A 26732-nucleotide genomic window follows, 5' to 3' on the forward strand; every position below is an offset into this window, starting at 1 on the left:
GAATCTGAAATATTAGTTAACGTAATCTACCTAGGAATGGTGAAATCTGAATTATTAGTTACTGTAATCTACCTAGGAATGGTGAAATCTGAAATATTAGTTAACATAATCTACCTAGGAATGGTGGAATCTGAAATATTAGTTACTGTAATCTACCTAGGAATGGTGAAATCTGAAATATTAGTTAACGTAATCTACCTAGGAATGGTGAAATCTGAAATATTAGTTAACGTAATCTACCTAGGAATGGTGGAATCTGAAATATTAGTTACTGTAATCTACCTAGGAATGGTGGAATCTGAAATATTAGTTAACGTAATCTACCTAGGAATGGTGAAATCTGAAATATTAGTTAATGTAATCTACCTAGGAATGGTGGAATCTGAAATATTAGTTAATGTAATCTACCTAGGAATGGTGAAATCTGAAATATTAGTTAATGTAATCTACCTAGGAATGGTGGAATCTGAAATATTAGTTAACGTAATCTACCTAGGAATGGTGGAATCTGAAATATTAGTTAATGTAATCTACCTAGGAATGGTGGAATCTGAAATATTAGTTAATGTAATCTACCTAGGAATGGTGGAATCTGAAATATTAGTTAATGTAATCTACCTAGGAATGGTGGAATCTGAAATATTAGTTAATGTAATCTACCTAGGAATGGTGGAATCTGAAATATTAGTTAATGTAATCTACCTAGGAATGGTGAAATCTGAAATGTTAGTTAAACCTCTAATGTAGAGGAAAATATGCTTAGTACTCTTCCTTCATCCTAAAGAGGCTGCCAAATAAAAATGCAAAGCCCTAACTTGACACAAAATTCTACCTTGACCTTCCTCAGAATAGGTATGGCTGAGTCTAGTGATCTCACTCAAGAGTGGAGCAAGTGATGGCAGCTAGTTTGTCACTAAAAAAAACCTATCTGGCAAAGGAGAGAAAGCATTCATAATTCCCAATGAACTTGACACAACCCTGCTCTATTGATATGGCATGAAGATGCTAAGGCAATCAAGAAAGCTGTCTGGAGTAAAGTTCTTGAAGGAAGCTTCACTCAAAGGTTCATAGGGTAGTTTATTAAGGGACCACATGATACAAGAAGGATTCCATTTAAGGGACCACAAGATACAAGAAGGATTGCATTTAAGGGACCACAAGATACAAGAAGGATTGCATTTAAGCATTACAAAGCAAGACAATATTCTTTACAGCTCAAAATACCTGATCAGTGAAAATCTGTCCTGATGGTCATGCCTTTTGAAACTTTTAGTGTTGGAAAGGGCTGCTTGATAGCCCTTAATAGCAGACAACGAACAATGTTTATCTTTGGAAAGGAAGATAAGAAAAGCAGCCCCTGTGCTGATAGAGGAACAGCTAGCTTCTACACCAATCACAAAAGTTTCTTAATTTGGCATCATACACCTTAGAAATTAATCTTCTCTTGGACTGAATGAAGCACCTGGCAGCTTTGATGGAAAACTTTTCTTTGCAAAGAGCTCTTCGAGATTACTAACAAGCTAATGTCAAGGAACAAATCTATACCACTTCCAACTACCTTCTCTCCAGTCGACCTTCCGGACATGTTTGCAAATTTCTTCCGTGACAAAGTACAAACCATTAGAGATAAGCTTGACACCACAATTTCAATTGACTCGTCGTCACCATACAGTTGGGACACAGAATTTGAGCAGCAACCATTAGCAGTCTCTATGGATTTTGTACGTACAATCCTGATGAAGAGTGCACCAAAGTCATGTGAAATTGATCCAATTCCATCATCACTGCTGCTTGAGTGCTTAGATCCAGTATTGCCTTCACTAACTGATGTTATTAATACCTCTCTCTCATCCGGGGAATTCCCATCATTTTTCAAAACTGCCATTGTAAAGCCTCTGCTGAAGAAACCAACACTAGACCATAATGATTTAAAGAACTATTGCCCAGTTTCTAATCTCCCATTCATATCAAAAATCTTAGAAAAGGTTGTTCTATCCCAGCTTGTATCTCATCTAAATTCAAACAGTCTTTTCAGCAATGTACAATCTGCCACAGTACTGAAACTACTCTTCTAAAAGTAGTTAATGACATTCTCTCTGCATTGGATAGCGGAAAGATTACAGTCCTCACCCTCCTTGATTTGTCTGCAGCATTTAACACAATAGACCATGATATATTACTTCACCATCTCCAGCATGTATTTGGCGTTCATGATACAGCCTTACTGTGGTTCAAGTCCTACTTGGTCAACAGGACACAAATTGTATCTGCAAATGGAATACACTCCAGCCCAGTTGATCTATGTTGTGGTGTTCCACACGGGTCTGTTTTTGGACCTGTTCTCTTCATTCTGTACACTCAGTCGCTCTCAAGTGTCATAGATCATCATCCAGTGTCTCACCAATTGTACGCTGATGACACACAAATTTGATGCTACCATCCAAGGTGTAGAGAGGTGCATTTCTGATGTGAAATCATGGATGACATGTAACGAGCTGCAGATGAATGATGATAAAACTGAGGCCATTCTGATCAAAACACAAAGACTTTCTCATTCACATCCTTTACTTCAAACAATAAATATCAGCAACACCAACATTAAATTCACACAATCAGTAAGAAACCTAGGTGTTACTCTGGACAGTACTCTCACATTGCACCAACATGTCATGAACATATGCAAGGCTGCATATCTTGAGCTGAGACGCATCAGCTCAATTTGCAAATATCTTTCAGTTGATGCCACTAAAACACTTGTGTGTTCATTAGTACTTTCAAGACTGGACTATTGTAACTCAATTATGTCTGGTTCATCTCAATATCTGCTCCAGAAACTTCAAAAAGTTCAAAACACAGCTGCTCAGATCATACTTAGAGTACCACGATCAGAGCACACCTCCCTGCTGCTCTGTACCCTACATGGCGCTACCTTTCTCTGTCAGACTCTAGTCCAACATACCTATCCGACCTCACCCATGTGTACACACCAGCAAGATACTTATGCTCCTCTTCTGACAATCATATACTCATTATTCCGAGTATGAAAACAAAGTCATATGGACAGCGTTCTTTTGCATACCAGGGCCCAGCAATGTGGAATGAATTGCCCACTGAACTTAGACACAAAGACACAGTGATCACATTCAAGAGGGCTCTCAAAACTCACTTATTTCGACTGCAAGAACAAACTTAAAGACCTAATAATGTTTCCTACCTTAAATATTCTCAGCATGTATTTTAATGTTTTCTAATTTCATGGTGTTTGTTTTTGTAATCATATCATTATATGTTTTTATGTTATAGGTGTTGTCTAATGTTGTAAAGCGCTTAGAGCTTTTAAAGATTAGGTGCTATATAAAGTCCTCATTATTATTATCATTATTATTTGCAAAGAAGAGATTGTTTGGAATGAGCCAAGAGCAATTGAGGAGAATCTGTGCACTGTTGTTTTAAAAGAGAGAGTCCCTGTGCTGCAACAAGAAGTCCATCTTCTGAGTAAGGTCCTGGATGGTCCACCTGCAGGCTGAGAAGATAGTTCAACCACAATCACTGGGGCCACACAGGTGTGATCCAAATGAACATAGCAGTGGAGTGCCTGACCCGTGGGATCATCCTGAAAGGTGAGAACGTGTAAATGAACAGAGCATCTTACTTCATGTTGAAAGCCTCCACTGCCCAGGCTATCTGGTCAGGTACTGGGGAAACATAAAAGGGGAGCTTGCTGTTGAACTTTGTAGATGATTACTCCACCCTGAATGTGATGCATCTGTGAACAGGTAAGAGCAGGGTTCATGATGGTGGTGGTGGTTGTGGGTTGTGTGTGCATGGAGACTTCAGTCCAAAACTGGTCCCAATTTGTCCACCAAATGGTGAAAATCATGATTTAGATAAATCAGAGCATTCCTGAGCAGTTTCCATGCTGCCAAAAGGAGAAACTGGTGAGGATGCAAGTGCATCCTCCCTAGAATAGTGACCTTATAGATCACAACTACTCCCATGATGCTGGTAAAAGCTCTGGGTGCATAGGCTAGGCTGAACAGCAGAGCTCAAAACTGGAACAGTTCCTCATGTAAACAAAATAGGAGATACTTCCTTTGTGGAGGAAAGATAGGGATGTGAATGTATGCATTCTTAAGATCAATGATGGCCGCCCAATCAGCATGTCTTATGGCATTCCTAACTGAAGCTGCAGTCTCACCTTGAATGGTTCCTCAGCAGAAATACTGTTTAGGGAGGAAAAGTCAATAATTAGATGGGACTTTCCCTCTTTCTTGGGAACCAGGAAAATCTGGTACTAGAAGGCCGGAGATTGGTTGCTAAACACAATCTCTACTGAACCCTTTGAACAAGGGAGTGAATATCTTCCATTAAGTGCACCAGTGGTGGAAGAAAATGGGGGACCTGATTAGAGGAGGGAGATCCAAACACTGAAGCTTGTAGCCACTTTTTATGATAGAAAGAACCCAGCCATCAATCATTACAACAGACCAAGCCTCTGAAAAGAGATTCAGTCTGACACCAATGGGAACGAATGGAAGAGGTACACCCTTGTCCTCAGGAAAGGAGAGAAGCCTGTGAAGTTTCTCCCTGGGCCTTTCCAGCACAGACTTCTAGGGCCCACCTGCTGAGGGGTTGTTACTTGATTATGGCTGCGAAGCTTTAAAGAATTTAGCCAATGGACTCTGAGAGCAGTCAGGATAAATTTACTTCTTTGCCAGTTTCAAAGAGCCTGGAACAAATGCTAGAGACAAGTGTTGCTGGTCTCAGATCCTGAGTAGCCATTGATAACGACAGCCTTCAGAAAGTTCTTACTGTGCTCTAGTAAGATCCTGGAAATGTCCTGAGAAACATCCATGTGTAGGCAAAGAAGCTCTGCTGACAAGATCATGGGCAAGGACAATGAATGCTTTTGCTTCCAACAAATGATGAAAAACTACTGGTGACAGATTCCTACTTCAGCAGGCTGAATAAAGCTGCAGAAAAGAGGTCAGCATGTGAGGTTATGGTTACTGATGATGCAGCCTTTTGCTTTCAGAGTTTTCACTTGAGGCCAAGCATGGTGGATGGTTAAGTGGACCAAGACAGGATATGGACCTTGTAGCTCAAAGCAGCTACCAAGGGTCACAATGTAAGGGGGAGTACAGACCACCCTATACAACAGTGGTTCTTAACCTTTTTGGCCGTGACAGTAAAAGCTAGTTTTTCTGAGCCTCAACCCCATTTCCACATACTTATAAAGTTTGCCACCCAAAAAAACCTATCCTGGCAACTCTTTGCAACTCTCCAGAATGTTCTTATGACCATAATTTGGGTCATGACCTGGGGTTTGGGAATCACAGCCCTACAGTGTAGAGCAAAGTCTTGGCCCATGCTAAACCTCCAAGAAAGCTCCTTATATGTAACTGAATGAGGGAGAAAAAAAGAGATCTGATAGACAGTTTGCTCCAGAAAGTTTTTCAAAACTGGGAAGAATAATAGACATCAGAACCTGAATGTTTGGGACACAGGTCACTGGGCAAGAGGTGGCAGACCTCATTTACTGCTTTACTGATAGAGTATCTCTCATCCTCCTTCGCTGCCTTACCCAAGGGGTGAGAGGAAGCAGGGGACCAGAGGGAAGGGAATACCACACAGCCCTGTTCTGAATCAAATGAGTGCATCAACATAGGCAGAAAGTGTGTCTTCATCCTGCTCTCTCTCCTAGGAGGCAGGACTATGTGACCCTCTGTTGCAGGGGAGATGGGGGCGGGGGGATAGGAACTTGAGCTAGTGACTCATCCCATAGAATAAACAGACTGACCTTGGCAGTGGACTCAGCAGACAGATGAAGGTAACTCTCACCTTGACTAGAGCATCTGGGGGATGAAGGTCCATCTCCTTCCTCCTATTTTGATTTAACTTAGAATGGTGATATAGGTCCATAGCCACAGCAATGACCTCACTACCATGCACCAAAGGGCCAAAAAACCATGGCTACATGTAGGAAAAGGGCGAATCACTTCCCTGAGATGGATGGAGTTTAGAGGGATAATAGGGAAGGGGGGATGCTGATCTGATCCCTTTTCTAATCTGACATCTGTAAGCAGATTCTCAGTCCTCCACAGAGGAAACAGCAGTCTGGAGAGAGGGGAGAGCCTTGGCCCACTCTCCATATCCTTGTACCAAAGGGCTCCAATGACTGGTGCCTGGTCAGTGACTAAGATCTGTATTAAGACCCTTTTCCTAGAGGGCTTGACCTATCACAAATTATGAGCCCCAGAGACTGAAAGGAAGCTGCTCCCCCCTTACAGTGGGTGTGGGAGCAAGACTATGGGTGGAGTGTGTGACTCACTCTGCAATTCTGGATGAGAGAGGGTGTTGTGTTGCTCCTCCATGAGGGGAGAGTGTGACATACTCTCCAAATGTTTATAATCTCCCTTTGTAGCAGGCCCACTAACCCTAAGGGTCTCTGAAGAAACTTGGGTAATCCTTTTGAGACCCAAGGGATTCAGACCAAAAAAAATTCTGAAGAAGACAAGGAAGACCATAGGCTGTGAAAGGGACAACCATGTGTCCTCTCACAGCATGTGCAAGGCAAGCAAGTGGAGTGTGTGTCAGAGAGGAATTTCTGTGACCACATCTACTCACACACTGTTTAGACATTGTACCTGTAAAAGAAAGTTGGCAAGAACATTTTTATACAGAAGAAACTTCTATGTACTAAAAGTATACACCATGCAATGCAAGGACTAAGTCTAAACAAATATAATCATTTTTGTGAGAAGGTACCCTACTTTTGTGTTGTCAGAAGTTTAAGTGCCAAAATGGAAAGCAATACTAAACTCAGTACAGAAAAATACTAGATAATCAAGTCGAGCTAGGGACAACTAAACTAACAAAAAAATCAGAAGGTTACAATTGCTTATAATAATGTAAAAAATCAATGAAAGCTATCTGAAACTAATGCTAAAAAGAACCAGTGTTCAAATAACTGAGCATGTGATGTGAGGTTAAAAAGTGGTGTATGACCTGCTTACTACATACAAAAGTAGCACAATGTGAATTATATGATTAGTAATGAACAATAAAATGGATAAAGACGAGTCAACATTGCATGTAAAGGGTAGGGAAAATTAAACAAAATACCAAAACTTGGCTAGAAAAATGTATAACCAAAGTTAAATCACTAATGCCCTTTGCATGGGGTAAGAAAATAACAACAAAATGCCAAGACATATAGCACAGGTACAAATGATAATAACTCTCAAGAGAACTTACGTTAACAGAGACAAAACTTCTTTAGGGGTATAATCCCTATGTTAGAGAAGGATATGCACATAAGAGAAATGATAAGTTCCTTTGGTGACCCAAAACATGATGGTAAATCTTCTTCAGTGTAAACAATGTAGACATTACAACATGTCAACCAAGAAAAGAATGAAGTGGCAGTATGCATGGACAAGATGTGTGGGGTGACCCACGGACAACTGAGTGTTCTGAAGTCTTCTGATTCACTCTAATAGGAATATGAATTTCAATTATATAGTTGGGGTATTTTCAGCTAGGCAATAGCATCAGGTTTGGTATGAATGATATGAAGATAGTAAGGTCATTCCCATTCTAACACATTTAGAAATGATAATTTTGTTTACAACAGATGAAAAAGTAATTTTCTCTGGTATAGAGTGAGTCATAAGGTCAAATGTTGTCTAAATGAATATTTAATTATGGGCATTTAACCAATCAGAAAATGTTATAATTCAAGTTAGATGTTTTAGAGTACACAGCTGTAAAACTTGGAGAGGCCCCTGGTGAAAAGATAACACATTATTCCCTACAGGTAAAGCAACTGCACTGATTTGCCATCACACATCCCCATGAATTTTTCTGTATATTCTAACCTTGCACTTACTCCTTCCCCACACTCACACAATGACCCAGTGATCATAATTCCAAATCTATCTTATGTAGAATATGTCTTCTTTCTAAAGTTTGGTGAACAAATTTTGAAAATGTCATTGTACCTATTGTAAACAGTTTTGTACATCTGACCAATGACTCCATACATGGATCACCTAGAGTGAGAACCTGACCCATGACTCAATCTAACAGGACCCCTGTAGTGTGTAGTGAGAATCTGACCCATGATTCCATCCAAGGGACCCCTGGAGTCTGATTCTTACCCATGACTCAATCCATGGGATGCCTGGAGTCTGAGTCTGACCCATGATTCCATCTATGGGACCCCTGGAGTAAGAGTATGAAGGGCCTTACATTGAAGAAGTCTGTATGAACTATCTACTATTAAAAATGAACCTCTCTAATTTGAATCATTGTTGATTTTAATGATATTTAATGTTAATGATATTTTCTGATCACAGTGGTGACAATGTAAATACTAAAAGTACATTTATAAAGGATACAATACCAATGACATGAAACACTTACAATTGAACCAAGGTCTCATCAATATAAATAAAAAAATGAAGGTCAAACATTCAGCAGCCATAATTCCACTAAAAGATAATGTGGGAAGCAGATAAAGCCTGCTGAAGTTATATCAATACAGCAATGCACATAACATTTCTTGAAATCCCACAATAACTAAAGGAATTATTTTGTGGGGAGTTCCAACAGTGGAAACAAAAAGTGGTTGGATCCAACAAGGGCTTTAAGTCCAATGTACAATGAAGCAGAATGATTACAATGAAATACAGTGGAATATAGCCAAGGTCTCATCAATATTAAACAACATAAAACAAATCTGGTCAAAGTTTAATTGTCATCAAGGAATTTACTGTGCAGAAAAGAAGGTGGGTGGGTGTGATACTCAGGGGCCATAACTCTGCTAGATAATGAAGCAGAAGACTGACAGTTGACCTCAACCAAGATCATATCAGTATTAAGATTCAGACCAAATTCGAATGAAATCCATTAAACAAGAAACATTATGGGAATTAGTGAGTGGAAATAAATGTAGGTAAGTCAAATGGATTGACGGAAGTAGGGACATCTCCAGATTAATATTTATTCTTGTGTTGTACAAAAGCATTGGATAAGAAAATGCCATATTCTGAGTTTAGCAATTTAATTAAGAAAAACTACACTTCTAAAAGTGAAGTATTTCACTCAAAATAAATTAAAAATTGTCAAAAATATCATCCAGCTGGAATTACATAAAGTCAAAATTTTCATCAAACTGAAACTCCCACCTCCTCTATATTCATTGTCAAGATGTGCCACTCTACCTGGTATGCCTGGTCAGTAACTTCCATTTTCTGGAATTTGTCATGGAGTTTTTCCTGGATTGCTGCAACATGTGCTCTGGATTCTGTCAGCCCCTCCTCACACAGAGATGTAATTGCCAAACCCAGCCCCAGCAAAGCACCAGACCTAGTACAAAAAAAAGGGATGTACATATGTAGGGGTGACAGGCAAGACTGAACTGAACATATATACAGGGTTTCATGGCACATCAGTACAGTATAGGCTATATAGTGTTATGCAATCTGAAAAAAGACAAAAAAAAACAAAGATAAAAGCAAAAAGGGGTAAAAACCTTAAAACACATAATAAATGTTTTGATATAAAAAATAAACTACAATCTTTTAAAAAAAAGTCCAAGACTTGATCAGCTGGAATGTCATATGGGATGTATTCCTGGGCAAAAATGAATAACTCTGTTAGCGGCCTCTAATGCCATGCATAAGAAAGCAATGGGCCTGTTCTACATAGTACAAAAGTATAAATACAATGCTTTTATCTAGGTCAATAATAATGTGAATAACGATGTTATTTGTAATGTGTTTCGTTTTCCATAAATATTTAAATAATTATTATTAAAACTCTACAGCCACAAAAAAGAGGAAAATTATCAAAAAACCAAACACAAAAATGTGGAAGGCAAAAACTGGTGTTGATGATCAGAAACACCTTCATATACTATGAATTTAAATATGATTGAAAAAATAACAAAGCGAATATTTAGTGTAAACATTTAAACAGGTGATAATGGATAAAATGAACTCTGCACTGGACAAATCCAGGTAATATAGGCATACAAGAGATTGTGTTTGTTTCACACAAAATTTCTAACCTGAAACAAATTTCTTTTTGGGGGCTTTAACTCATTAATTACCACTGCTGCTATAGTGCAACTCGCCGCTCTGTCCAGCCGATGAGTGTGACTTGCTGCTCTGTCCAGTCAATCAGGTCATTACTGGTTTGGAAGCTTACTACCAGATTCTGATGCTGCTGGAGCTTAATAATAACTTTTAGCTGATGATCTGGGGATATATTGTTTTTAGCTATTTTCCTTATAAATGATCGATTGTATAAACTAAAACAATGCATATACGCATGCTGTAACTAGCATTTGTCTGCATGATTTTTTACATCCCTATGACTTTTACATAGTTTGTAAGAATTTCCATTTCATGTACATCTAAATGGAACATGCACACACTGTCTGTGACACAAATATTGGCTGTCATTCTTGTATACAAAGTTATAGGTCAAATCAGCACACATAAATAACTGGACAGCTTTTCAAAATTTAAAGGAGTCTTAATTTGTGAAGTACTTGGGATCTAAAAAGGCCATGTATAATGCCAAGCTAAGGGAAATGTAAAAAGCCAAGATTTTCATTAACTGCTGTATGGCCTGCATTTATTCAAGTTTTGTGGGTTGACAGAATTGGACTTCAATATATTTTGCTGCATGCTTGCTATTCTGAGTCACAATTCCTTCAATTAATACCTGTATGGATAATATTTCAAGAAGAAATATACATCTCTTTCTCCTTCTCAAAAATAAAAATAGGACAGATGCCTTTGGTGAACTCAGTGACATGCTTGGTAAAATACAAGGCATGTGGTGGTTGCATTCTCTACACTGTACTGTCTTCATTGTCCATATTCTGTCTGAATTTCTGACAGACTTGACAAAGACAATAGTTCAGTATAACTACCATCATTCTTCTAATTCAATTTCACAAATTTCATGATTTGAAGATCTAAAAACTCTTATTTCAAATCACTAGCAAAATCTATTGCCTCCATTATAAATACCAGTGCATATATTAACTATCATGTGCTACAAATTAAAGAAAACTAATCTATTAGAAACAATATTTAGTATAACAACAGCCACCATTAGAGTGGTGTGCAAACTATGCCAAATTGTCATCTGCAAACTCATGTGATTTGAAACAGATAATGGTATTTCAAAGTTCTAACAAAACAATGGAAAGAAATCACTGTGAAAAATTATCTATGTGGGACAAAGTATACTACCATTGCAAAGAAATTGGGATTACATCATAGCATTGAATATATGGTGGTAAAATGGTATTTGTCCTGAAAAAGTGAGAAAACACTGACAAGGAATGGACGAAAGAGAAAACAAGTACTGGAGGGACATGTCATCTTTTGTAAAGCTGTCACTATGCTTGGCCACGATTACGTAAGTCAAGAACAAAGGAACTGGTTAGAAGCCATGTATATATGTTAGACCCCACGGCTACAGTGGTCCTGTTTGTAATTGTTACGAGAGCCAGCTTTGTTGGGCGTCAAAAATCACATGTGGACATTGAAAGCTTTGTTCAAGAACAAAGGACCCTTAATGGCATCATAAATCTCATCACGCTGACAGATGGCCGGAGCATTGTCTACATAGCTGAATAGAACAGGGGAGAATCGATATCCACTTGGAACTGAGAGAGGGTGTGGTCACCATTTCAATCCAAATTTAACTGAGTAATTTAGACTAGAAACTTCAGTAACTGCGAAGCATCATGCTGGAAAGTTAAAGCAATAACTCCGGGAAAGCCACTCATAAATTGGCAGGAAAACTTCTAAGGAAAGATAAAGCTTCATAAAGGTCAGTGAATTATTGGCTCGATTGTTGCAGAATATTACGGCATTGTAATATAATTATGTGCAGTATGTATACTTCATTACTAGAATCGTTAGTACATATAATTAATTTTGTAGTGTTTAATTTATATGTGTATTTGAGAAATGAGCTATGATTATGTAAAGAATTATGTAGATTGCTAGCTCGTGGTTAGAATTAATATTGTAATTCACTATTTGGTTACTTCATAGTAAACTAGTGCATTTATTCATGTGATATTCTAGATTTTGCAACTGTTGAACTGAATTGTAACTTTGGAAAATGGTTGCAGTGTGTAAATTAGTCAATATAGATATTTGAATATTTGTGTACACTTGTGCAAGTGTAATGTACAGGAATGCGTCTGATTGTTGTGCTATTGTTCAGTATAATGAGATTAAAAATATATATACTGATGTGACACAATTTATTGATGTCTGTATGATAAGTAGTTGATACCGTGCTTTTATTACCATACAAGAGCGTATCGGTATTTCGATGTGCACGAATGCATGACTGAAAAATGTAATAGCCTTTATCTGATGATTGATTGTTGGTTTAGTGTGAGACGAGATGGCTTAGGAATATACTAACGTCCTTGTGTTTTCACAAGAAGCTTTTAGGGGACAGACTTCTGGTGTGGTTTAGTCCCAAGTCTCTAGGAGAGAGATGGAATAGAGACTAGTGGAGAAGTCGATTGTGATTCGAAGGCTAGTCAGAGAGCAGAGTCAAGGAAGAGGAGGAAACGGAGTCGAGGAGGAATTGGAGAAGGAGCAGTCTAGAAGAAGGAGTTAGGAGGGAAGTCGGTAGGGTAGAAGAAATTGGCAGGATAGGAGAGATACAGATGAGTAGAAAACAAGGACAAGTGGAAAAGCGATCTCACACTATAAATCACAGGATGCAATAGGCTATCACTTGGTCGAGAGGAAGAAGAGTGATTGGGAAATTATTATCGTCTGAATATTGAACTGTATTAAATTGTTATTCTTTTGAATTTCACCTTTTGTGTTCTCAATAATTTAACTGTCAGCATTGTTGACTGGGGGCTCGAAGCCTTACCTCTCTCTATCACTAATTTGACTCCCTACAAAATTGAGCCCGGGGTGGGACTTCTAAGGTAATTTAAAAAATATATTGGGAGTGACCCCTCCCCAACCCTACCAAACCGCACAGGGACTAATAGGCTGACCATGTTAGAGACAAATAGGTTGACCATGTTAGGGACTAATAGGTTGACCATGTTAAAGACTAATAGGTTGACCATGTTAGGGACTAATAGGTTAACCATGTTAAAGACTAATAGGTTGACCGTGTTAGGGACTAATAGGTTAACCATGTTAAAGACTAATAGGTTGACTGTGTTAGGGACAAATAGGTTGACCATGTTAGGGACTAATAAGTTGGCTGTGTTAGGGACCCCCTGGAAACAATCAGGTAAGAAATTATAAACTGATGACTGAAATGACTAAGCTTTGTGCTTTTTTTATATTCTTGACACTTTTCATTTTTAAAATTAGTAGCAGGGTACACACAAATGGGAGGGTGTGTGAATACTATAAGCAATTGTTATAATATGTTTTTTAAAAAAAACCACAAATCCCAAAAAAAGTTCACACAAAAATATATAATTTGCTTCAAATGGAATGAAAATTAATTAGATCCTTTCCATATTAATAGGCACATCCTACAAATTGTATTTTCTGTTTTCGTTTGCATTACTGGGTTAACCAGTTAACCATGAATAAACTGATGGATGAACAGACATGAGAAGATAAAGATTCCCCAGCACCAACCGCAGTGGGTGCAGAAGTGATACAGTGGTGTAATGTCAACGGCCAAGTACCTATTGCTTTCTGATGACATGCAGCATTCTTCCAAGCCATCTAGTGCTTTCATTACCTCCAGCATTCCCTTCAAAAAGAAAAATAGTTGGCCTGAACAATAATGAAAACCCTAAATATATTGTCTATACTCAGTTATAAGACAAATCCAACTGCAAATTGTACAAACCCAGATCTGCCAAATGGGTTAATGGGGCATTAAGAAAAAAATACTCAACTTCGTACTGTAAACTTAACTTAAAAGCCAACTAAACAATATTTTCCTATATACATCAATGTCTAGCTGTAAGTCTTCAATAAGATGTGTTATTACATAATAATGTCATCAACATTGTTTTTGTACATTATGACATCTTCAGACATGTCTGATAAACTTTTTGTGACATAATAATCCCAAGTGCCTTAGAAAGGCCACACCCTTTTTTCTTTTTGGTAAATAAATCGCATTAAACAGTCCTTTTTTAAGTGCAAATATCTTGATCCAAGAAACTCTTGTAGGGGGTGGGGGTGGATACTAAATACATCATAAACATTATGATTTTCTTGGAGCACAGCACCTTGCATGCCTTTTTTATTTTGTATCACTACCACTTATTATACACAATATTTGTGTGTGTGGGTAAAACTAAATTTAATGATGTAATACTTAACTTACCTGTTGCTATTGCATAACTCATACTTTTCTGGATGGAAAAATACCTCAACCATACAATGAGAATTCATCCACCCCTTGGGTGACTGGAAAGCTAAGAAATTACAGAATGCATCTTGCAATCTACAGACACCTTGCCCATATGCACTGTCCTTCATTCACTCTCAGGATGTAACCTGAACTAGTGAGATATCAGTGTGGGGCAGGAGGACGGAATCCAGTAATAGCAACAGATAGGTATTAAATCATTTCCCACCACTGCAACTACATTAGAATATCAGCAATATATAACATATTGCTACTGCATAGCTGAATTTGCCAGTTTTGTGGGATACTGATAATCCCATGACTCATAAAAGGAAACCAAACACAAGGAAATACTCACCCTCAGTGTAGAAGAGATGACTGCTGTATGGTATCCACATGGGACACTTTTGAGTTACCATGATCAGAACCAAAGAAATCAAGCCTCAGCTCTGGTAAACCAATGAGCGAATGTTAAAAGAGAAGGTGGTATGAAATTGTCAAAATGTTGCTTTTGTCAAATCCTCCAGGGATGAATGAGTTAGATAGGTCCATGAAGTATCTATGCTTTGAACCTCAGTAGCCTTAATTTTCACAAATGGTTACAAGGTTCTTCTTGGTAAGGGACTGATAAGCTGTCTTGATAGTTAATGCAATCCATCTTGAAATGGTGCAAGCTGAAATATCATCTGAACACCTAAAGGGAAGAAAATGATGCTTCCTACCCTTTCTTCTCCCTTAAGAAGCAGCCAAACAAAAATATAAAACCATAACTGGACATAAAGGTCTATATTATCTCAAGCACAGATACAACTGAGACTGGGAATCTCAATTGGGAGTGGAGAAAAGGATGAAGTTTTTCTTTTTTGTTGTTAAAAAAGACAGGCTGGCAAAGGAGAGAAACCAACTCATAATTTTCTGAACCCTGTACAGCCTTGCTCTATGAATAAGGCATGAAACATGCTCCTTCATCTATTGTATTGTTATGACATTAGTAATAAGTAATTTGTAAAATCGACAAGCAATTTAATTTGGCTGAAGTTGATTCTTTTTATTCAGCCACTCTCTTCCTCACAGATCTATTTCAAATCCATTTTCCCAACCACGCTCAGCAATGATTCTGTTTATGCCAAGACAAAGACACCCTACACATGTGCTGTTGTAAACTGTTTTGCACACCACCCTTCTATTTAATCAAGAGCTAAATATGGCAGGCTGCTTTTGCTTTACTTTTGTACCTTTTTCTCTCTTTATTTTCATGCTGGCTAAATACAAACTTTCCTTATTTTGCACAAAAGCAGATTTGGCACATAAAAGTCATATTTCTATATCTGCTATTTTTTATGTACAAAATACGGTGGGTGATAAATGGATCAAAGCTAATCCATTATGACTTTTGAGTCTTTGATTAAAACTTGGCCAAACCATGGTGGAAGGAAGATAAAACAGAGAGACCAAATAAAAATGATCTTGACAGAAACACTTGAGTATTTTTTTTCTTCTTTTTCTTGTTTAATTGTTACTGTCTTAATAATGATGATTTCAGGTGAATATTTAAGGGCTGCTTTTACATTTTTGATTCATGTCAAAATGCTAAAACATCAGCTATCTCCCAATGCTAAGACGCGACCAGCTAAGAAATATTACATCAAGCTCAACAATGATTGGATATCTGATGGATTTTTGCATTTTCCAATGTGACTGGACCACGTTAACTGTGTCGTGAAAGTTTTCTTTTTGTAGGGAAAATGTTTATGCTTACGAACACTACCAACGGCAGCTTAAAATGCAAACTAACTTTTACCGACTTGGGACATAATGAAAAGTAAATGTGCTTTGTCATTTGTTACGTGATTGTGCTATATTTTTCCACTGAATTCAGACCAATATGACCTGTGACAAAATTACTGAATATTTTAAAACTGTGTGTGTGCATATTTTCGATGGAATCACTTGTATTGTGGAATCAATGTATATGATGAGATTCGTGGATGAGTACATGGTGTTGATACTATTCATGCTATACATTAGACATGTATATATAAACAGTATTCACGTATATGTACCAATTTATGGTTCTCTAAATAAAAGTAAACTTTTATATATGTCTTCTTTGTTTTCCGGTGGTTCTTCCTGGGGTTTTCCCGGGTTCTTCCTCCACCATTAATACTGGCCGCCATGCATAGCTTATTGTGTGCTGAAAAATGGTGTTAAACCATACAATAACAATTCTGTTTTCACTACAGGTGTATTTCTCATTTAATATGCATCGATTTAAGATGGTAACTGTGACGATGAAGCACATATTTTACTGCCCGCATTAATTACCTACACCCCCTCCCTGCAATTTTTTTGGGTACATGCATAATTTTCTTCAGCTAACTGACCTGGTTGCTTATAACAATGTTTGGTCTATAATGCGGTTGGGTTCTATGGATCCCAACTACCGTGTTATAGCAGGGTCACATTGTATATGGGGGAAGAAACAACATAATCAGGTATACACAGACACCGTTACATAGGAGCAGTGATTCTTCTATATAATTGTCCTGTCACTGCCACAAATGCTGACACAGAGAGGACATTTTCTGTTCTTAGGAAAATCTAAAGTGATTCAAGGGGAAATCGGGGCCAGAAAGCTATTCTTCTGCCCATGCCCTCTGGTTGGGGAATATGGACACATACAAGGGGAGCTTGTTGTTTAGCATTGTCACAATCAAGTCCACCAGTGGGGTCCCCCAATGTCAGAATAGAGATCTGCTGTAGACTAGCGTAGAGAATGTTCAACAAGAACTATCGTTCCCGTGACAGACTGGGGCCCCGAGTGGACTAGTGGTCTCACCGTTATAGATCATTGCCATCTCACCTCTGTCTGTGTGGGTTCGAGTCTTGGGTTTCAGCCAATGTGCATATGTGAGAAAGCTTGCCAGTAGCTTCTCATGGGTTGGTGGTTCTTTCTGGGGTTTTCCCGGGTTCTTCCTCCACCATTCATAGTGGCTGCCATGTATAGCCTATCTGGTGCTGAAAAATGGCATTAAACCCTACAACAACAAACCTTGACAGACTTACCATCAAGATATTCTTCTGGCCAAGAATGTGGCCAATTCAGAGGGTAATCCCTTCTGAGGCTGACCAGTGAAGAAGGTTCCAAACTGCCATGCAGAAAGAAGTTGCATGAATGCCTCCTTTTCTCCTTATGTACACTACCAGTGTTTATTCAGAGAAGACCATCATATGCAACTTCTTAATTTGTTGATGCACCCTTAAAGGGCTAAGAACTATGCCTTCATTTTCAGATTGTTGATATGGACGACAGAGTCTTGCTGGGACTACAAACCCTTAAGAATCATTCCTTTCGGCTTGAGGACTCTGGCCAGAAACTGGTCCTGATCTGTCCAGTAAACCAGATGATGTCCACCATCAGATGATCCAGACCAAGAGAAATCTGAGTATTCATGGGGTCTCTGTGAAGTTTCCAGTTTGCCAGATGGAAAAACTGGACAAGACACAAGTGCGTCTTCCAAGATGAACCAGGTCCACTGCAGAGTTAAAGGTCCCCATCAGAGAAAGAAAAAGATGAGCTGACAATGTGGTCTTAACTCTCAGCAACTCCAATAGGGACAAGATCTTGTCTGCTCTATCCCATGGACTAATCCTCTGTTTGTGAGGAAATTCATCCCAACACAGATGAAATCTTTAGATGGAGTAAGTTCTGACTTCTTTAGGTTTAGCAGAAGGCCCAGCATGACCACAATGGGCCAACAGTGAGACAGATCTAGTCTGAGAGGCTATAGCTGGCCATTACAGATCAACTATTTATCAAAGTATAGGGGTACTGGGATACCCAGTGATCTCCAGTGGGATGCAACTACTTCCATGACCATGGTAAACACTCTGGGTGCAAAGGCAAGGCCAAAAAAGCAGAGCACAAAATTGGAAGACCTCCTTCCAAACTTGAGGTACTTCCTGAGAGGAGGACAGATAGGGATTTTATAGTATACATACAGAAGATCAAATGAGACTGCCCAGTTGCTAGATCTCTGGCATTCTTAACAAAGACTATGGTCTCCATCCTGAAAAGTTCCTCTTGCCAAAACCTATTTAGGGGAAAATAGTCACTGATTCAATGAAACTTTGGTACATAGGAAAACCAAGGTGTAGAAGGCCAGAGATTGGTCATTTAACATTGGTCTGAGAATGGCATGTGAATCCTTTAATTGCACCAGATTAACAGGTGGAAGAACATGGGAGAACTTGCTAGTGAAGGACGATTCCAAAACTAATGCTGGTATCCAGCTTCAATGCCAGAAAGGACCCAGTCATTTACTGTTATGCTGGACCAAGCTTTTGAAAAGAGGTTTAGCTGACACCTATGGAAATCATGGAAGAGAACCAATCTGCAGGAGAGCAATTCTCTAGGACAATCCATCCTTGTTCTTTGGAAAGAGAGAAAGGCCTGCAAACTTCCTCCATGAGCCTTTGCAGTTACCCCTTTTAGGGTCTCACTGCTGAGGCAAAGCTCCAAACTGGGGTTGTTACTTTGACTGGGTTGAGTGGCTTTTAAGAACTTTGGTGGTTGGTTTTGATGGGCCAATAGTTGATGCAAAGGACTGGTATTGCTGATCTCTCAAATCCTGAAAAACCACACAGGGAATAAGCCTTCCAAAGAGAGTCTCTGCTTCCAGTGTAGTAGTCCTCAGAACGTTCTTAATGTGTGCATTGGATGGGGTATTTTCCATTCTGAAGAGAGCCAGCTATGCAATAGTAACAGTTTATATATTACTGATATTAAATATGTGGTTTAAATTTGTATCAACGACACATCTTCTACAAGTTTGATGCTGGCATGGCCATACTGGGAGAGAGAATGAGCCTCTTGAGTAGAGAGTTGCTGATATAGGCAATGGGAGCTAACTCTTCTGGTATATATATTCATGTGATGAAAACAGTTTTTATAACATTGCCAGTACGTGCTTATAACAATGAGCTTGATATTAACCTCATTTAATTTGCCCAAAGTATATTTTTTAAAATACTAGACTGGGGTCACTAAGACTATTTCAGATTTTATTGCTATGCAATGGAAAGCTAAACCTGGATCTAGGGAAAAAACTTGAAGTGATACAAAAATGAATCAGCCCCAATGTAAGCACTGACTAAAATAAATTACATAAATAATGCAAAAACAAGTTTACACCTTCAAGGAAAACAAAGTAAAATTGAAGTTGCAAGATCAATTAAGCTGTATAGTAGTCAAATGGCACAGCAACACAAGTAGGTTATTTAGTGTGGAGGCAATCAAAGTAAATGCCTTGCCTAACAACATATCACAGTAGACAAATCAGGCTGATCTGACTAAATCTGAACCTGCACATTTTCAGTTGCAAGTCTGACATGCCAACCTCAGCCATTATGTCCTCTAGTAGTAACCTTTAACAACATGCAAGAGTATGCAATTCTACTTTCAAAATCCTGCAGGTCAATGAAAATGTTGGATAAAAGAAGACAGCCGATGAAGTGAACAATATTAACAAAAAATTGTATTAGATTATCAAGTAGACATTTTCTAAATAAAAATGAAACAGACAAAACACTTATGTAACGCCATACCTTTCTAGCTCCCACATCAGAGAACCTTTCTTCAAACAGCCTAGCAAGAAACATTCCTAATCCCAATCCATTATAAAAATAGAGCACTGGGGACACCTCAGTGTTTGGTTGCCCAGGTAACCTGCTGGTTAACATGGTGATGACCTTGAAGACATGGTCAATGTCTAGGGTTATAAGTACAGGCATCATCTGGGTCAAGGCCACACATGCAGCAGCCTGGGCCAAAAGACTGGCTGGCAATTTATCTGTCGAGGATTTCTGAAAATAAAGTATGTTCTGCTTACCATTATAAATTTCAAACAGCTGAATGATATGTTCCTGACAGATTAAAATTCAGACTATTCTTGTGTACATGTTCATACACCATCTGATTTCACTTTGCTGATAACATGTTCCAGACAGTGTGCATAATATTTAAATTTGATAACAGACAAGGATATTGCCATTGCTAATCTTGGATATTTGTGGAAAAAACATGCAAATATTAAACACATTTTACTATTTGTAAAACCATATTTCCAATCAAGATAACCTGAAAGTCTGTATGAGTATGAATATGTATGCTTTTGAACATGATGTGGAATACTGTGATGTTCTATATTGAATCTGAATACATATGCTTTTGAACATGATGTGGAATACTGTGATGTTCTATATCGAATTTGAATACATATGCTTTTGAACATGATGTGGAATACCGTGATGTTCTATACTGAATCTGAATACATATGCTTTTGAACATGATGTGGAATACCGTGATGTTCTATATACTGAATACTGTATTGTGTGTAAATATACATAACTTCAAAATTTCCATACAGTATGAATTATTTTTTAAAAAAAGATTATTTTTTTGGTCCACTAATTTTTGTACTGAGGATTCTTTTTCTATTGTCAAAAATGTGCAAATTTTAGTTACCTAATTATGAACTGAATTTGACAAAAACCATAAATGAATACACAAAGTAAACAATGTCCTTCCCCTGATTTTACTGAAATCTGATAAGTGGTTTCAAAGGCATTGCCAATTAAATTCAATTATGCAGTGTTATGGTACCACTCTCTAGTACCAACAAAAACCATTATAAAAATGGTTATGTCACTGGTTTATTGTCCCTCAATTTTTGTAAGTAATATGCTTAGTATGATATTATGTTTATCAAAATGCATCTAATGAAAAACAAAATTTATGTTCACCACTCATTTGCCAAATGATTGTTTTCTCACTCATTTCCCCCATAAGACCATCATGGCTATTATTTCTTTGTTACATATTTTACTAGGATTGATAGGAATTCAGGTCAATTCAATTCAAAAGTTACTATTACTTTGCACATATGCATGGTCATTAATTCTAAAGGATGCACTGATATTGTTACTGTTACCAGCAATAAATGGAAATTTCCTCCAACAAATCATTTTGTGACAGCAAAATAAGGTTGTATTATTACCGTATTTCATGTATTTTTGTACCCTTGAATTTTTCATACACAATCCAGTTATCAAAATAATAATTACTTAAATGTGTCATAATTTTTTGTACATGTCACTTTGTATTTTCAAAAAAAAATATTCAATTATCGGATATAGAATTTCTACTAAGAAGATTTACATTTGCAAAAAAGATTGAAAATACCGTATTGCCATTTTGTTTTTACAAAAACTAATTATTAATTGTTGGTGAGAAAATACAATGAATAATGACTGATGCATAAGCATGGGCGCCTGCAGAATAGGTCAAGGAGGGGGTCACATGAACTCCCGAAATCATACTGCAAATATATATATATATATATATATATATATATATATATATATATATATATATATATATATATATATATATATATATATATTCTGACAAGTTTAATCATGCAAATGAAGCTGAAAATATGTCACTAGATCCAGTTCAAAATGCTTAGTAAACATCAGCTTTAGTTTCAGACTGCTTACCTATACTAACTCTCCTGGCCATGATTGACTGACCCCCCCAATGCAAAAAATCCTGACCCCCTCCCCCCACAAAATATCCTGCAGGCACTCATGTGCATAAGCCCTCTTATTGTCATTACAATATCTACTGGTGTTTATTAACAAATTGACAAAGGACTTCACAGAACATACCTTTAAATATTATCATTAATTAGTCCTCCTTATTAAGTCCGTCGCCATAACAAACACCACATACATTTTAAAACTAGTTTGGAAGCCCTTTGATGTTTTCTTATCCAACAAAAACTACATCTCAGTACATGCTAAAGTGAACACCACAGACCATTGATCAACTAGTCATTGTTTCATTATAGTCATACAAGCATACAAAAACCTTGTCATTTTCCATCGTAAATTTGAAAGTCACGGACTCTGTTAAATCAATTTGTATACATACAAATACTATCTTTTAAGTGTTTGTTCTGTTTTGACTTGGATATAAATGATAATTTATTAAATTTTAGTTTATTCACAACTTGATGATCTCAAGTTATTTTAGGTACATATTGCTGGTTTTGTAATGGGGTTTCTCTGATAATGACCATTAAGGGAGGAATTGCTGGTGTGGTAAGATGATGTAATGTCAGAAACAACATTTCAAACAGTAAGCCCAGATGGCCTATTACATACAGGATGGTGGTACAGTTGTCGGCTTTGTTAAGTAAGGAAGTATTTTCACCAGATGTTGATTTGTCGCTGCAGTGCATGTGTCTGGTGGCATTTTTTGGATTCTTGCAATGTGGTGAATTCACAGTTAGATCACTGCAGAGCATTTCTTCAAGCAACTACCTGAGGATTCGGGATGTGACATTTTCAACAGACAAATCTACATTTATACTGACCTTGCCATCTTCAAAAATGGACCCATTTCATACTGATGTCAAGATTTCTTTCTTTCGGAACTCGCGTATGTGTCCCGTGTTCTGTATGGAGTGGTGATTGAGTCAGTGGCGGCAAGGGGCTTTGGTTGGAGGTCATGGGGCAAATGCTCCTTTATTTGTGGATTCCATAGGCCCTCTGTTTAGTAGTGAACTTTTTCTTTTGTATTTGAAGCTCCTGCTGGCACGCATGGGCTATGATGAGCAAAACTTTTCTGGTCATTCATTTTGTATTGGAGCAGCCACAACTGCAGCTGCAGTTGGCATGGAGGACCATCTAATTCAGACTTTAGGAAGATGGTCTTCATCATGTTATATGCGCTACATCAGAGTTCACCCTAACTGACTTCTTTCAGCTCAGGAACAGTTGTGTACATACATTTAGTATCAGGTGTTTTGGACACTAGTCCTTCCAAATGGAATTTCAGATTCCACACTGGTATCCTCTTGGGGGCTCTCATTTGATATAATAATATCAAATTCAAGTTGGTATTTTTCCCCAATTGGACACTCATAAGCTATATTAATAAAGTAAAGGTCATGCCTGTTAAATAAATTTCATTTACAATTTTTAAATAGGAAAATAAAAATAAGAAAGAAGAATATTTCCTACATGCTGGGATCAGCCTAGCTCTAGTCCACGAATCTAGGATCAACCCAGAATACCCTCTATGCGGGGATCAGCCTAGCATAGTTTTAGATAATCAGCCCATAATACATTAGCATGCTGGAATCAGCCTAGCACATAGTTTACTTAAGCTGGGATCAGCCCAAAATACACTTGAATGCTGGGATCAGCCTAGCACAGATTTTACTTGAGCTGGGATTAGCCTAGCACAGACTTTACTTGAGCTGGAATCAGCCTAGCACAAATTCTACTTAAGCTGGGATCATCCCAGTATGCACTGTAATGCTGGGATCAGCCTAGCATCAATTGGGAATTAGTCTTTACATTCAGATTCTAGTCCATAAGCCCCCACAGAGAGAGACAAATATTGTTTAAATAATTAAATGTGGATGTTATTTTTGTTATGAGTTATGTTATAGAATATTAGTACTAATGAAAAGTGTCATTTTTTGAGAGAAAGAGATAAGAATGAATGAGAGAGAGAATGAATGCATTTACTCATGTAAAAATACAAGTTGCACTTAATTTCTTGACAAGGTGGACTCATATCGTTGCGTACAATTTACCAATAAATAATACCCATTTCTAATACATGTTCAAACCATCTTAATCATTTTGCCAACATTACACAACATAACAGCTACATATGCTCTAAATGCAGACAAGCTTGCACACTGAAACATAATCCTCTCTCTCTCGTTCACTAATAACAACAAAAATCTTTTGTCATGAGTACTTTTTATTTTTATTGTAATTAGATTCTTGAGTTGAGAGCAGAATGAGACAGAAAATATATGTTTACTTTGTATGTCTGTACCATTAGGTTGTTGAGTAACTTGTGTTCCGTTCAGGTATGATCCCTTTATTTTTCGTACACGGTCAGTACCAACCAATGATAATTATTTATTTTACATATAATTATTTGTACACTGAAATTAATTATTTTTTTGTGTGCGAAAAATTACATGAAATACGGTACAGAATTTTTGTTTTTCCTTCCTGCCATAAATGCATGACTGTGATGAAGGAGTGGAATTCTGATCACTCCATAGCAAAAGCACTTTAAATTCATACCAAAGAAGCATTGTACATATTTGCTACTCATTGACACCAGATGTCACCAATCAACTGTTCATGTCCATAGTCTAGCCATGGCTTGATTGTGCAGGGATCAGTTTGTAAATCTTACCTGCAGATGCTTGATCCAATATACAATTAGGGACTAACAATTCTGTCTCAGTGCATCAGGAACATCCCTTATAGAAAGCCTCTATACTGAGGCAATGAACTGAGATGAATAAAAACTGGCTCTTCAGTACGCCACCAAACTATCTTCTAATTGATCTAACTCATCATATGATGTAGTGTTTACACCAAATACCAAACCATGTATGCTCAGAAACCAAAACTTCATTCTACCCTTTGACGTACTAATTTGTCCCAACTCAAAAACAGCAAAAATCAATGTTGAAAATATTAAAAAATTCTGTCTTCCCAAATCACCACCATGGCTATGAAAACCTCCCCAAATAATATTTACTTTTGGCAAATTTTAAAAAGTCCTGTCCTTTTCTAGAGTAAATTCAATGAAATCTGAGCCTTTTATAATAACCTTGCAAACATATGATTCAACAGATGGAGACAAAATTGGAGCTACCACTGCAACACCCCTTGGCTCCATCCTGAGCCTGTTACCATATATGTATAGCCTAAATTTTTACTGCAAAATTTACAGCCAAACTTAAAGCTTCGAACAAACTCTAACCCAAAAACAATCATGATTTTTTGGATTCTCTTTTGACATTGAAAGCCTTGCAAAATCTTAAATCTAACAACCCATTAATGTCCCTGATATTACAGAACATGATGTTCTTGTAGAATCTGGGAAAGTATTTTGTATGATTGGTTGCCTAATACAGTGTGACCCCGCTATAGCGTGCTCCATTTTAACACGAATTCGGATATAACGCGGTCGTGACGTGGCTCCCAAAATTTCACATACATGTATTTTTCTTGTACACAAAACAATTCTTTCTTAAAATTAGAAAAAAAAAACGTAAAAACTTTATTATCATTTTGGGAAAGAGATCGCGTATGAATAATACAAGACAATCGTGGCGTGGCTCCTGAAATTTTTTATGTATTTTTCTCGTACACAAAAAAGGATTTTTTCATCTTAAAAGTTTCATCTTAAAAGTACAAAAAATAATGCATAAAAAGTTTATTCTGTTTGAACTTTTATATACAACCATTGGTTTGGAGTGCAGAAATTCAGAGGCCCCATGAAAGGAAGCCGCAAACTGGATATAAAATGCACTGAAATATATCTACTGTTTACATAAACAAATTCTTTGTTCATATTGACAAACCATCTAAACAGTGCATTGTTATATTATAATCCGCTTATCATGACATCTACCATGAATACTGTATCTTGTGAAATATCCACTTTTTTGTTGTTGACATTTCTGGTAACGGAGACTAACCTGACAAGGTATTATCTCGTAACCTATCTTTTATCGGATTTTCAGCAGCTCGCTAGTAATTAATATATTTACAAAGACTGACATTTGTATGTTGATGGTAAGTAAAATTCCTCTTCTTTTCACTCTGAATTTAATCCTTCAGAACAATCACATTTTCTGTAATAATCCCTGTCATCAAACCAGAACACCTGCGTCTCTATCGTCCGTTGACCTTTGTTAATTTTCAGATGCATGCGTGGAAGGCAGCAGCACGCTGCTACCACACATGTATAAATAAAAACTACATCTTACTTATTGGTTTATTCAATAGGCATGGACTAGAATAGTCCAAACGAAGGCGAATTCCTTTTTAAAAATGTATCCAGATAAAATAGTTTACTGAAATTTCAAAGGAAACAGATTACCTTTGAAGCACCAATTGTTATGAAAACGTACTCAGCAAATGGAAAGAAAAAAAAATCGGTCTCAATCATGCAATACAATTATTTGATGTTGCCACTGCAATAAGAAATGGGCATTTGTTTGGTTCTCCAAAGCTGTCCTTTAGCGGTGACTTCAATATTGCATGCATCCTTCATCAAAGAAAGCCGACTACAATCTTTCAATAAAAACAAAGAACTTTTCATCAAAGGAAGTCAGTACCAAACTTAAATGAAAGTGATGGAATCTGATGGATTTTTGCATTTTCCAATGTGACTGGAACACGTTAACTGTGCCATGAAAACTTTCTTTTTGTAGGGAAAAAGC

The 26732-nt window shown here is 37.4% G+C and overlaps 1 protein-coding gene across 9 annotated transcripts in view; it reads right to left on the reverse strand.

The window, feature by feature from the left end:
* Positions 1-26732, reverse strand: part of LOC149801763 (focadhesin-like) — a 596289-nt gene that overhangs the window by 78684 nt on the left and 490873 nt on the right. For all 9 annotated transcript variants that reach the window (XM_089956096.1, XM_089956095.1, XM_089956091.1 and 6 more), the window contains 3 exons: positions 20002-20259; positions 13718-13785; positions 9228-9372 (listed from right to left, as the gene is read on the reverse strand). In XM_089956096.1, coding sequence (XP_089812222.1) covers positions 9228-9372; positions 13718-13785; positions 20002-20259 — 471 coding nt within the window. The remainder of the gene's footprint in view (positions 1-9227; positions 9373-13717; positions 13786-20001; positions 20260-26732) is intronic.

This window comes from Sinohyriopsis cumingii, chromosome 4 (assembly GCF_028554795.1).
Source record: "Sinohyriopsis cumingii isolate HCF-2022 chromosome 4, ASM2855479v2, whole genome shotgun sequence".
NCBI lineage: Eukaryota > Metazoa > Mollusca > Bivalvia > Unionida > Unionidae > Sinohyriopsis > Sinohyriopsis cumingii.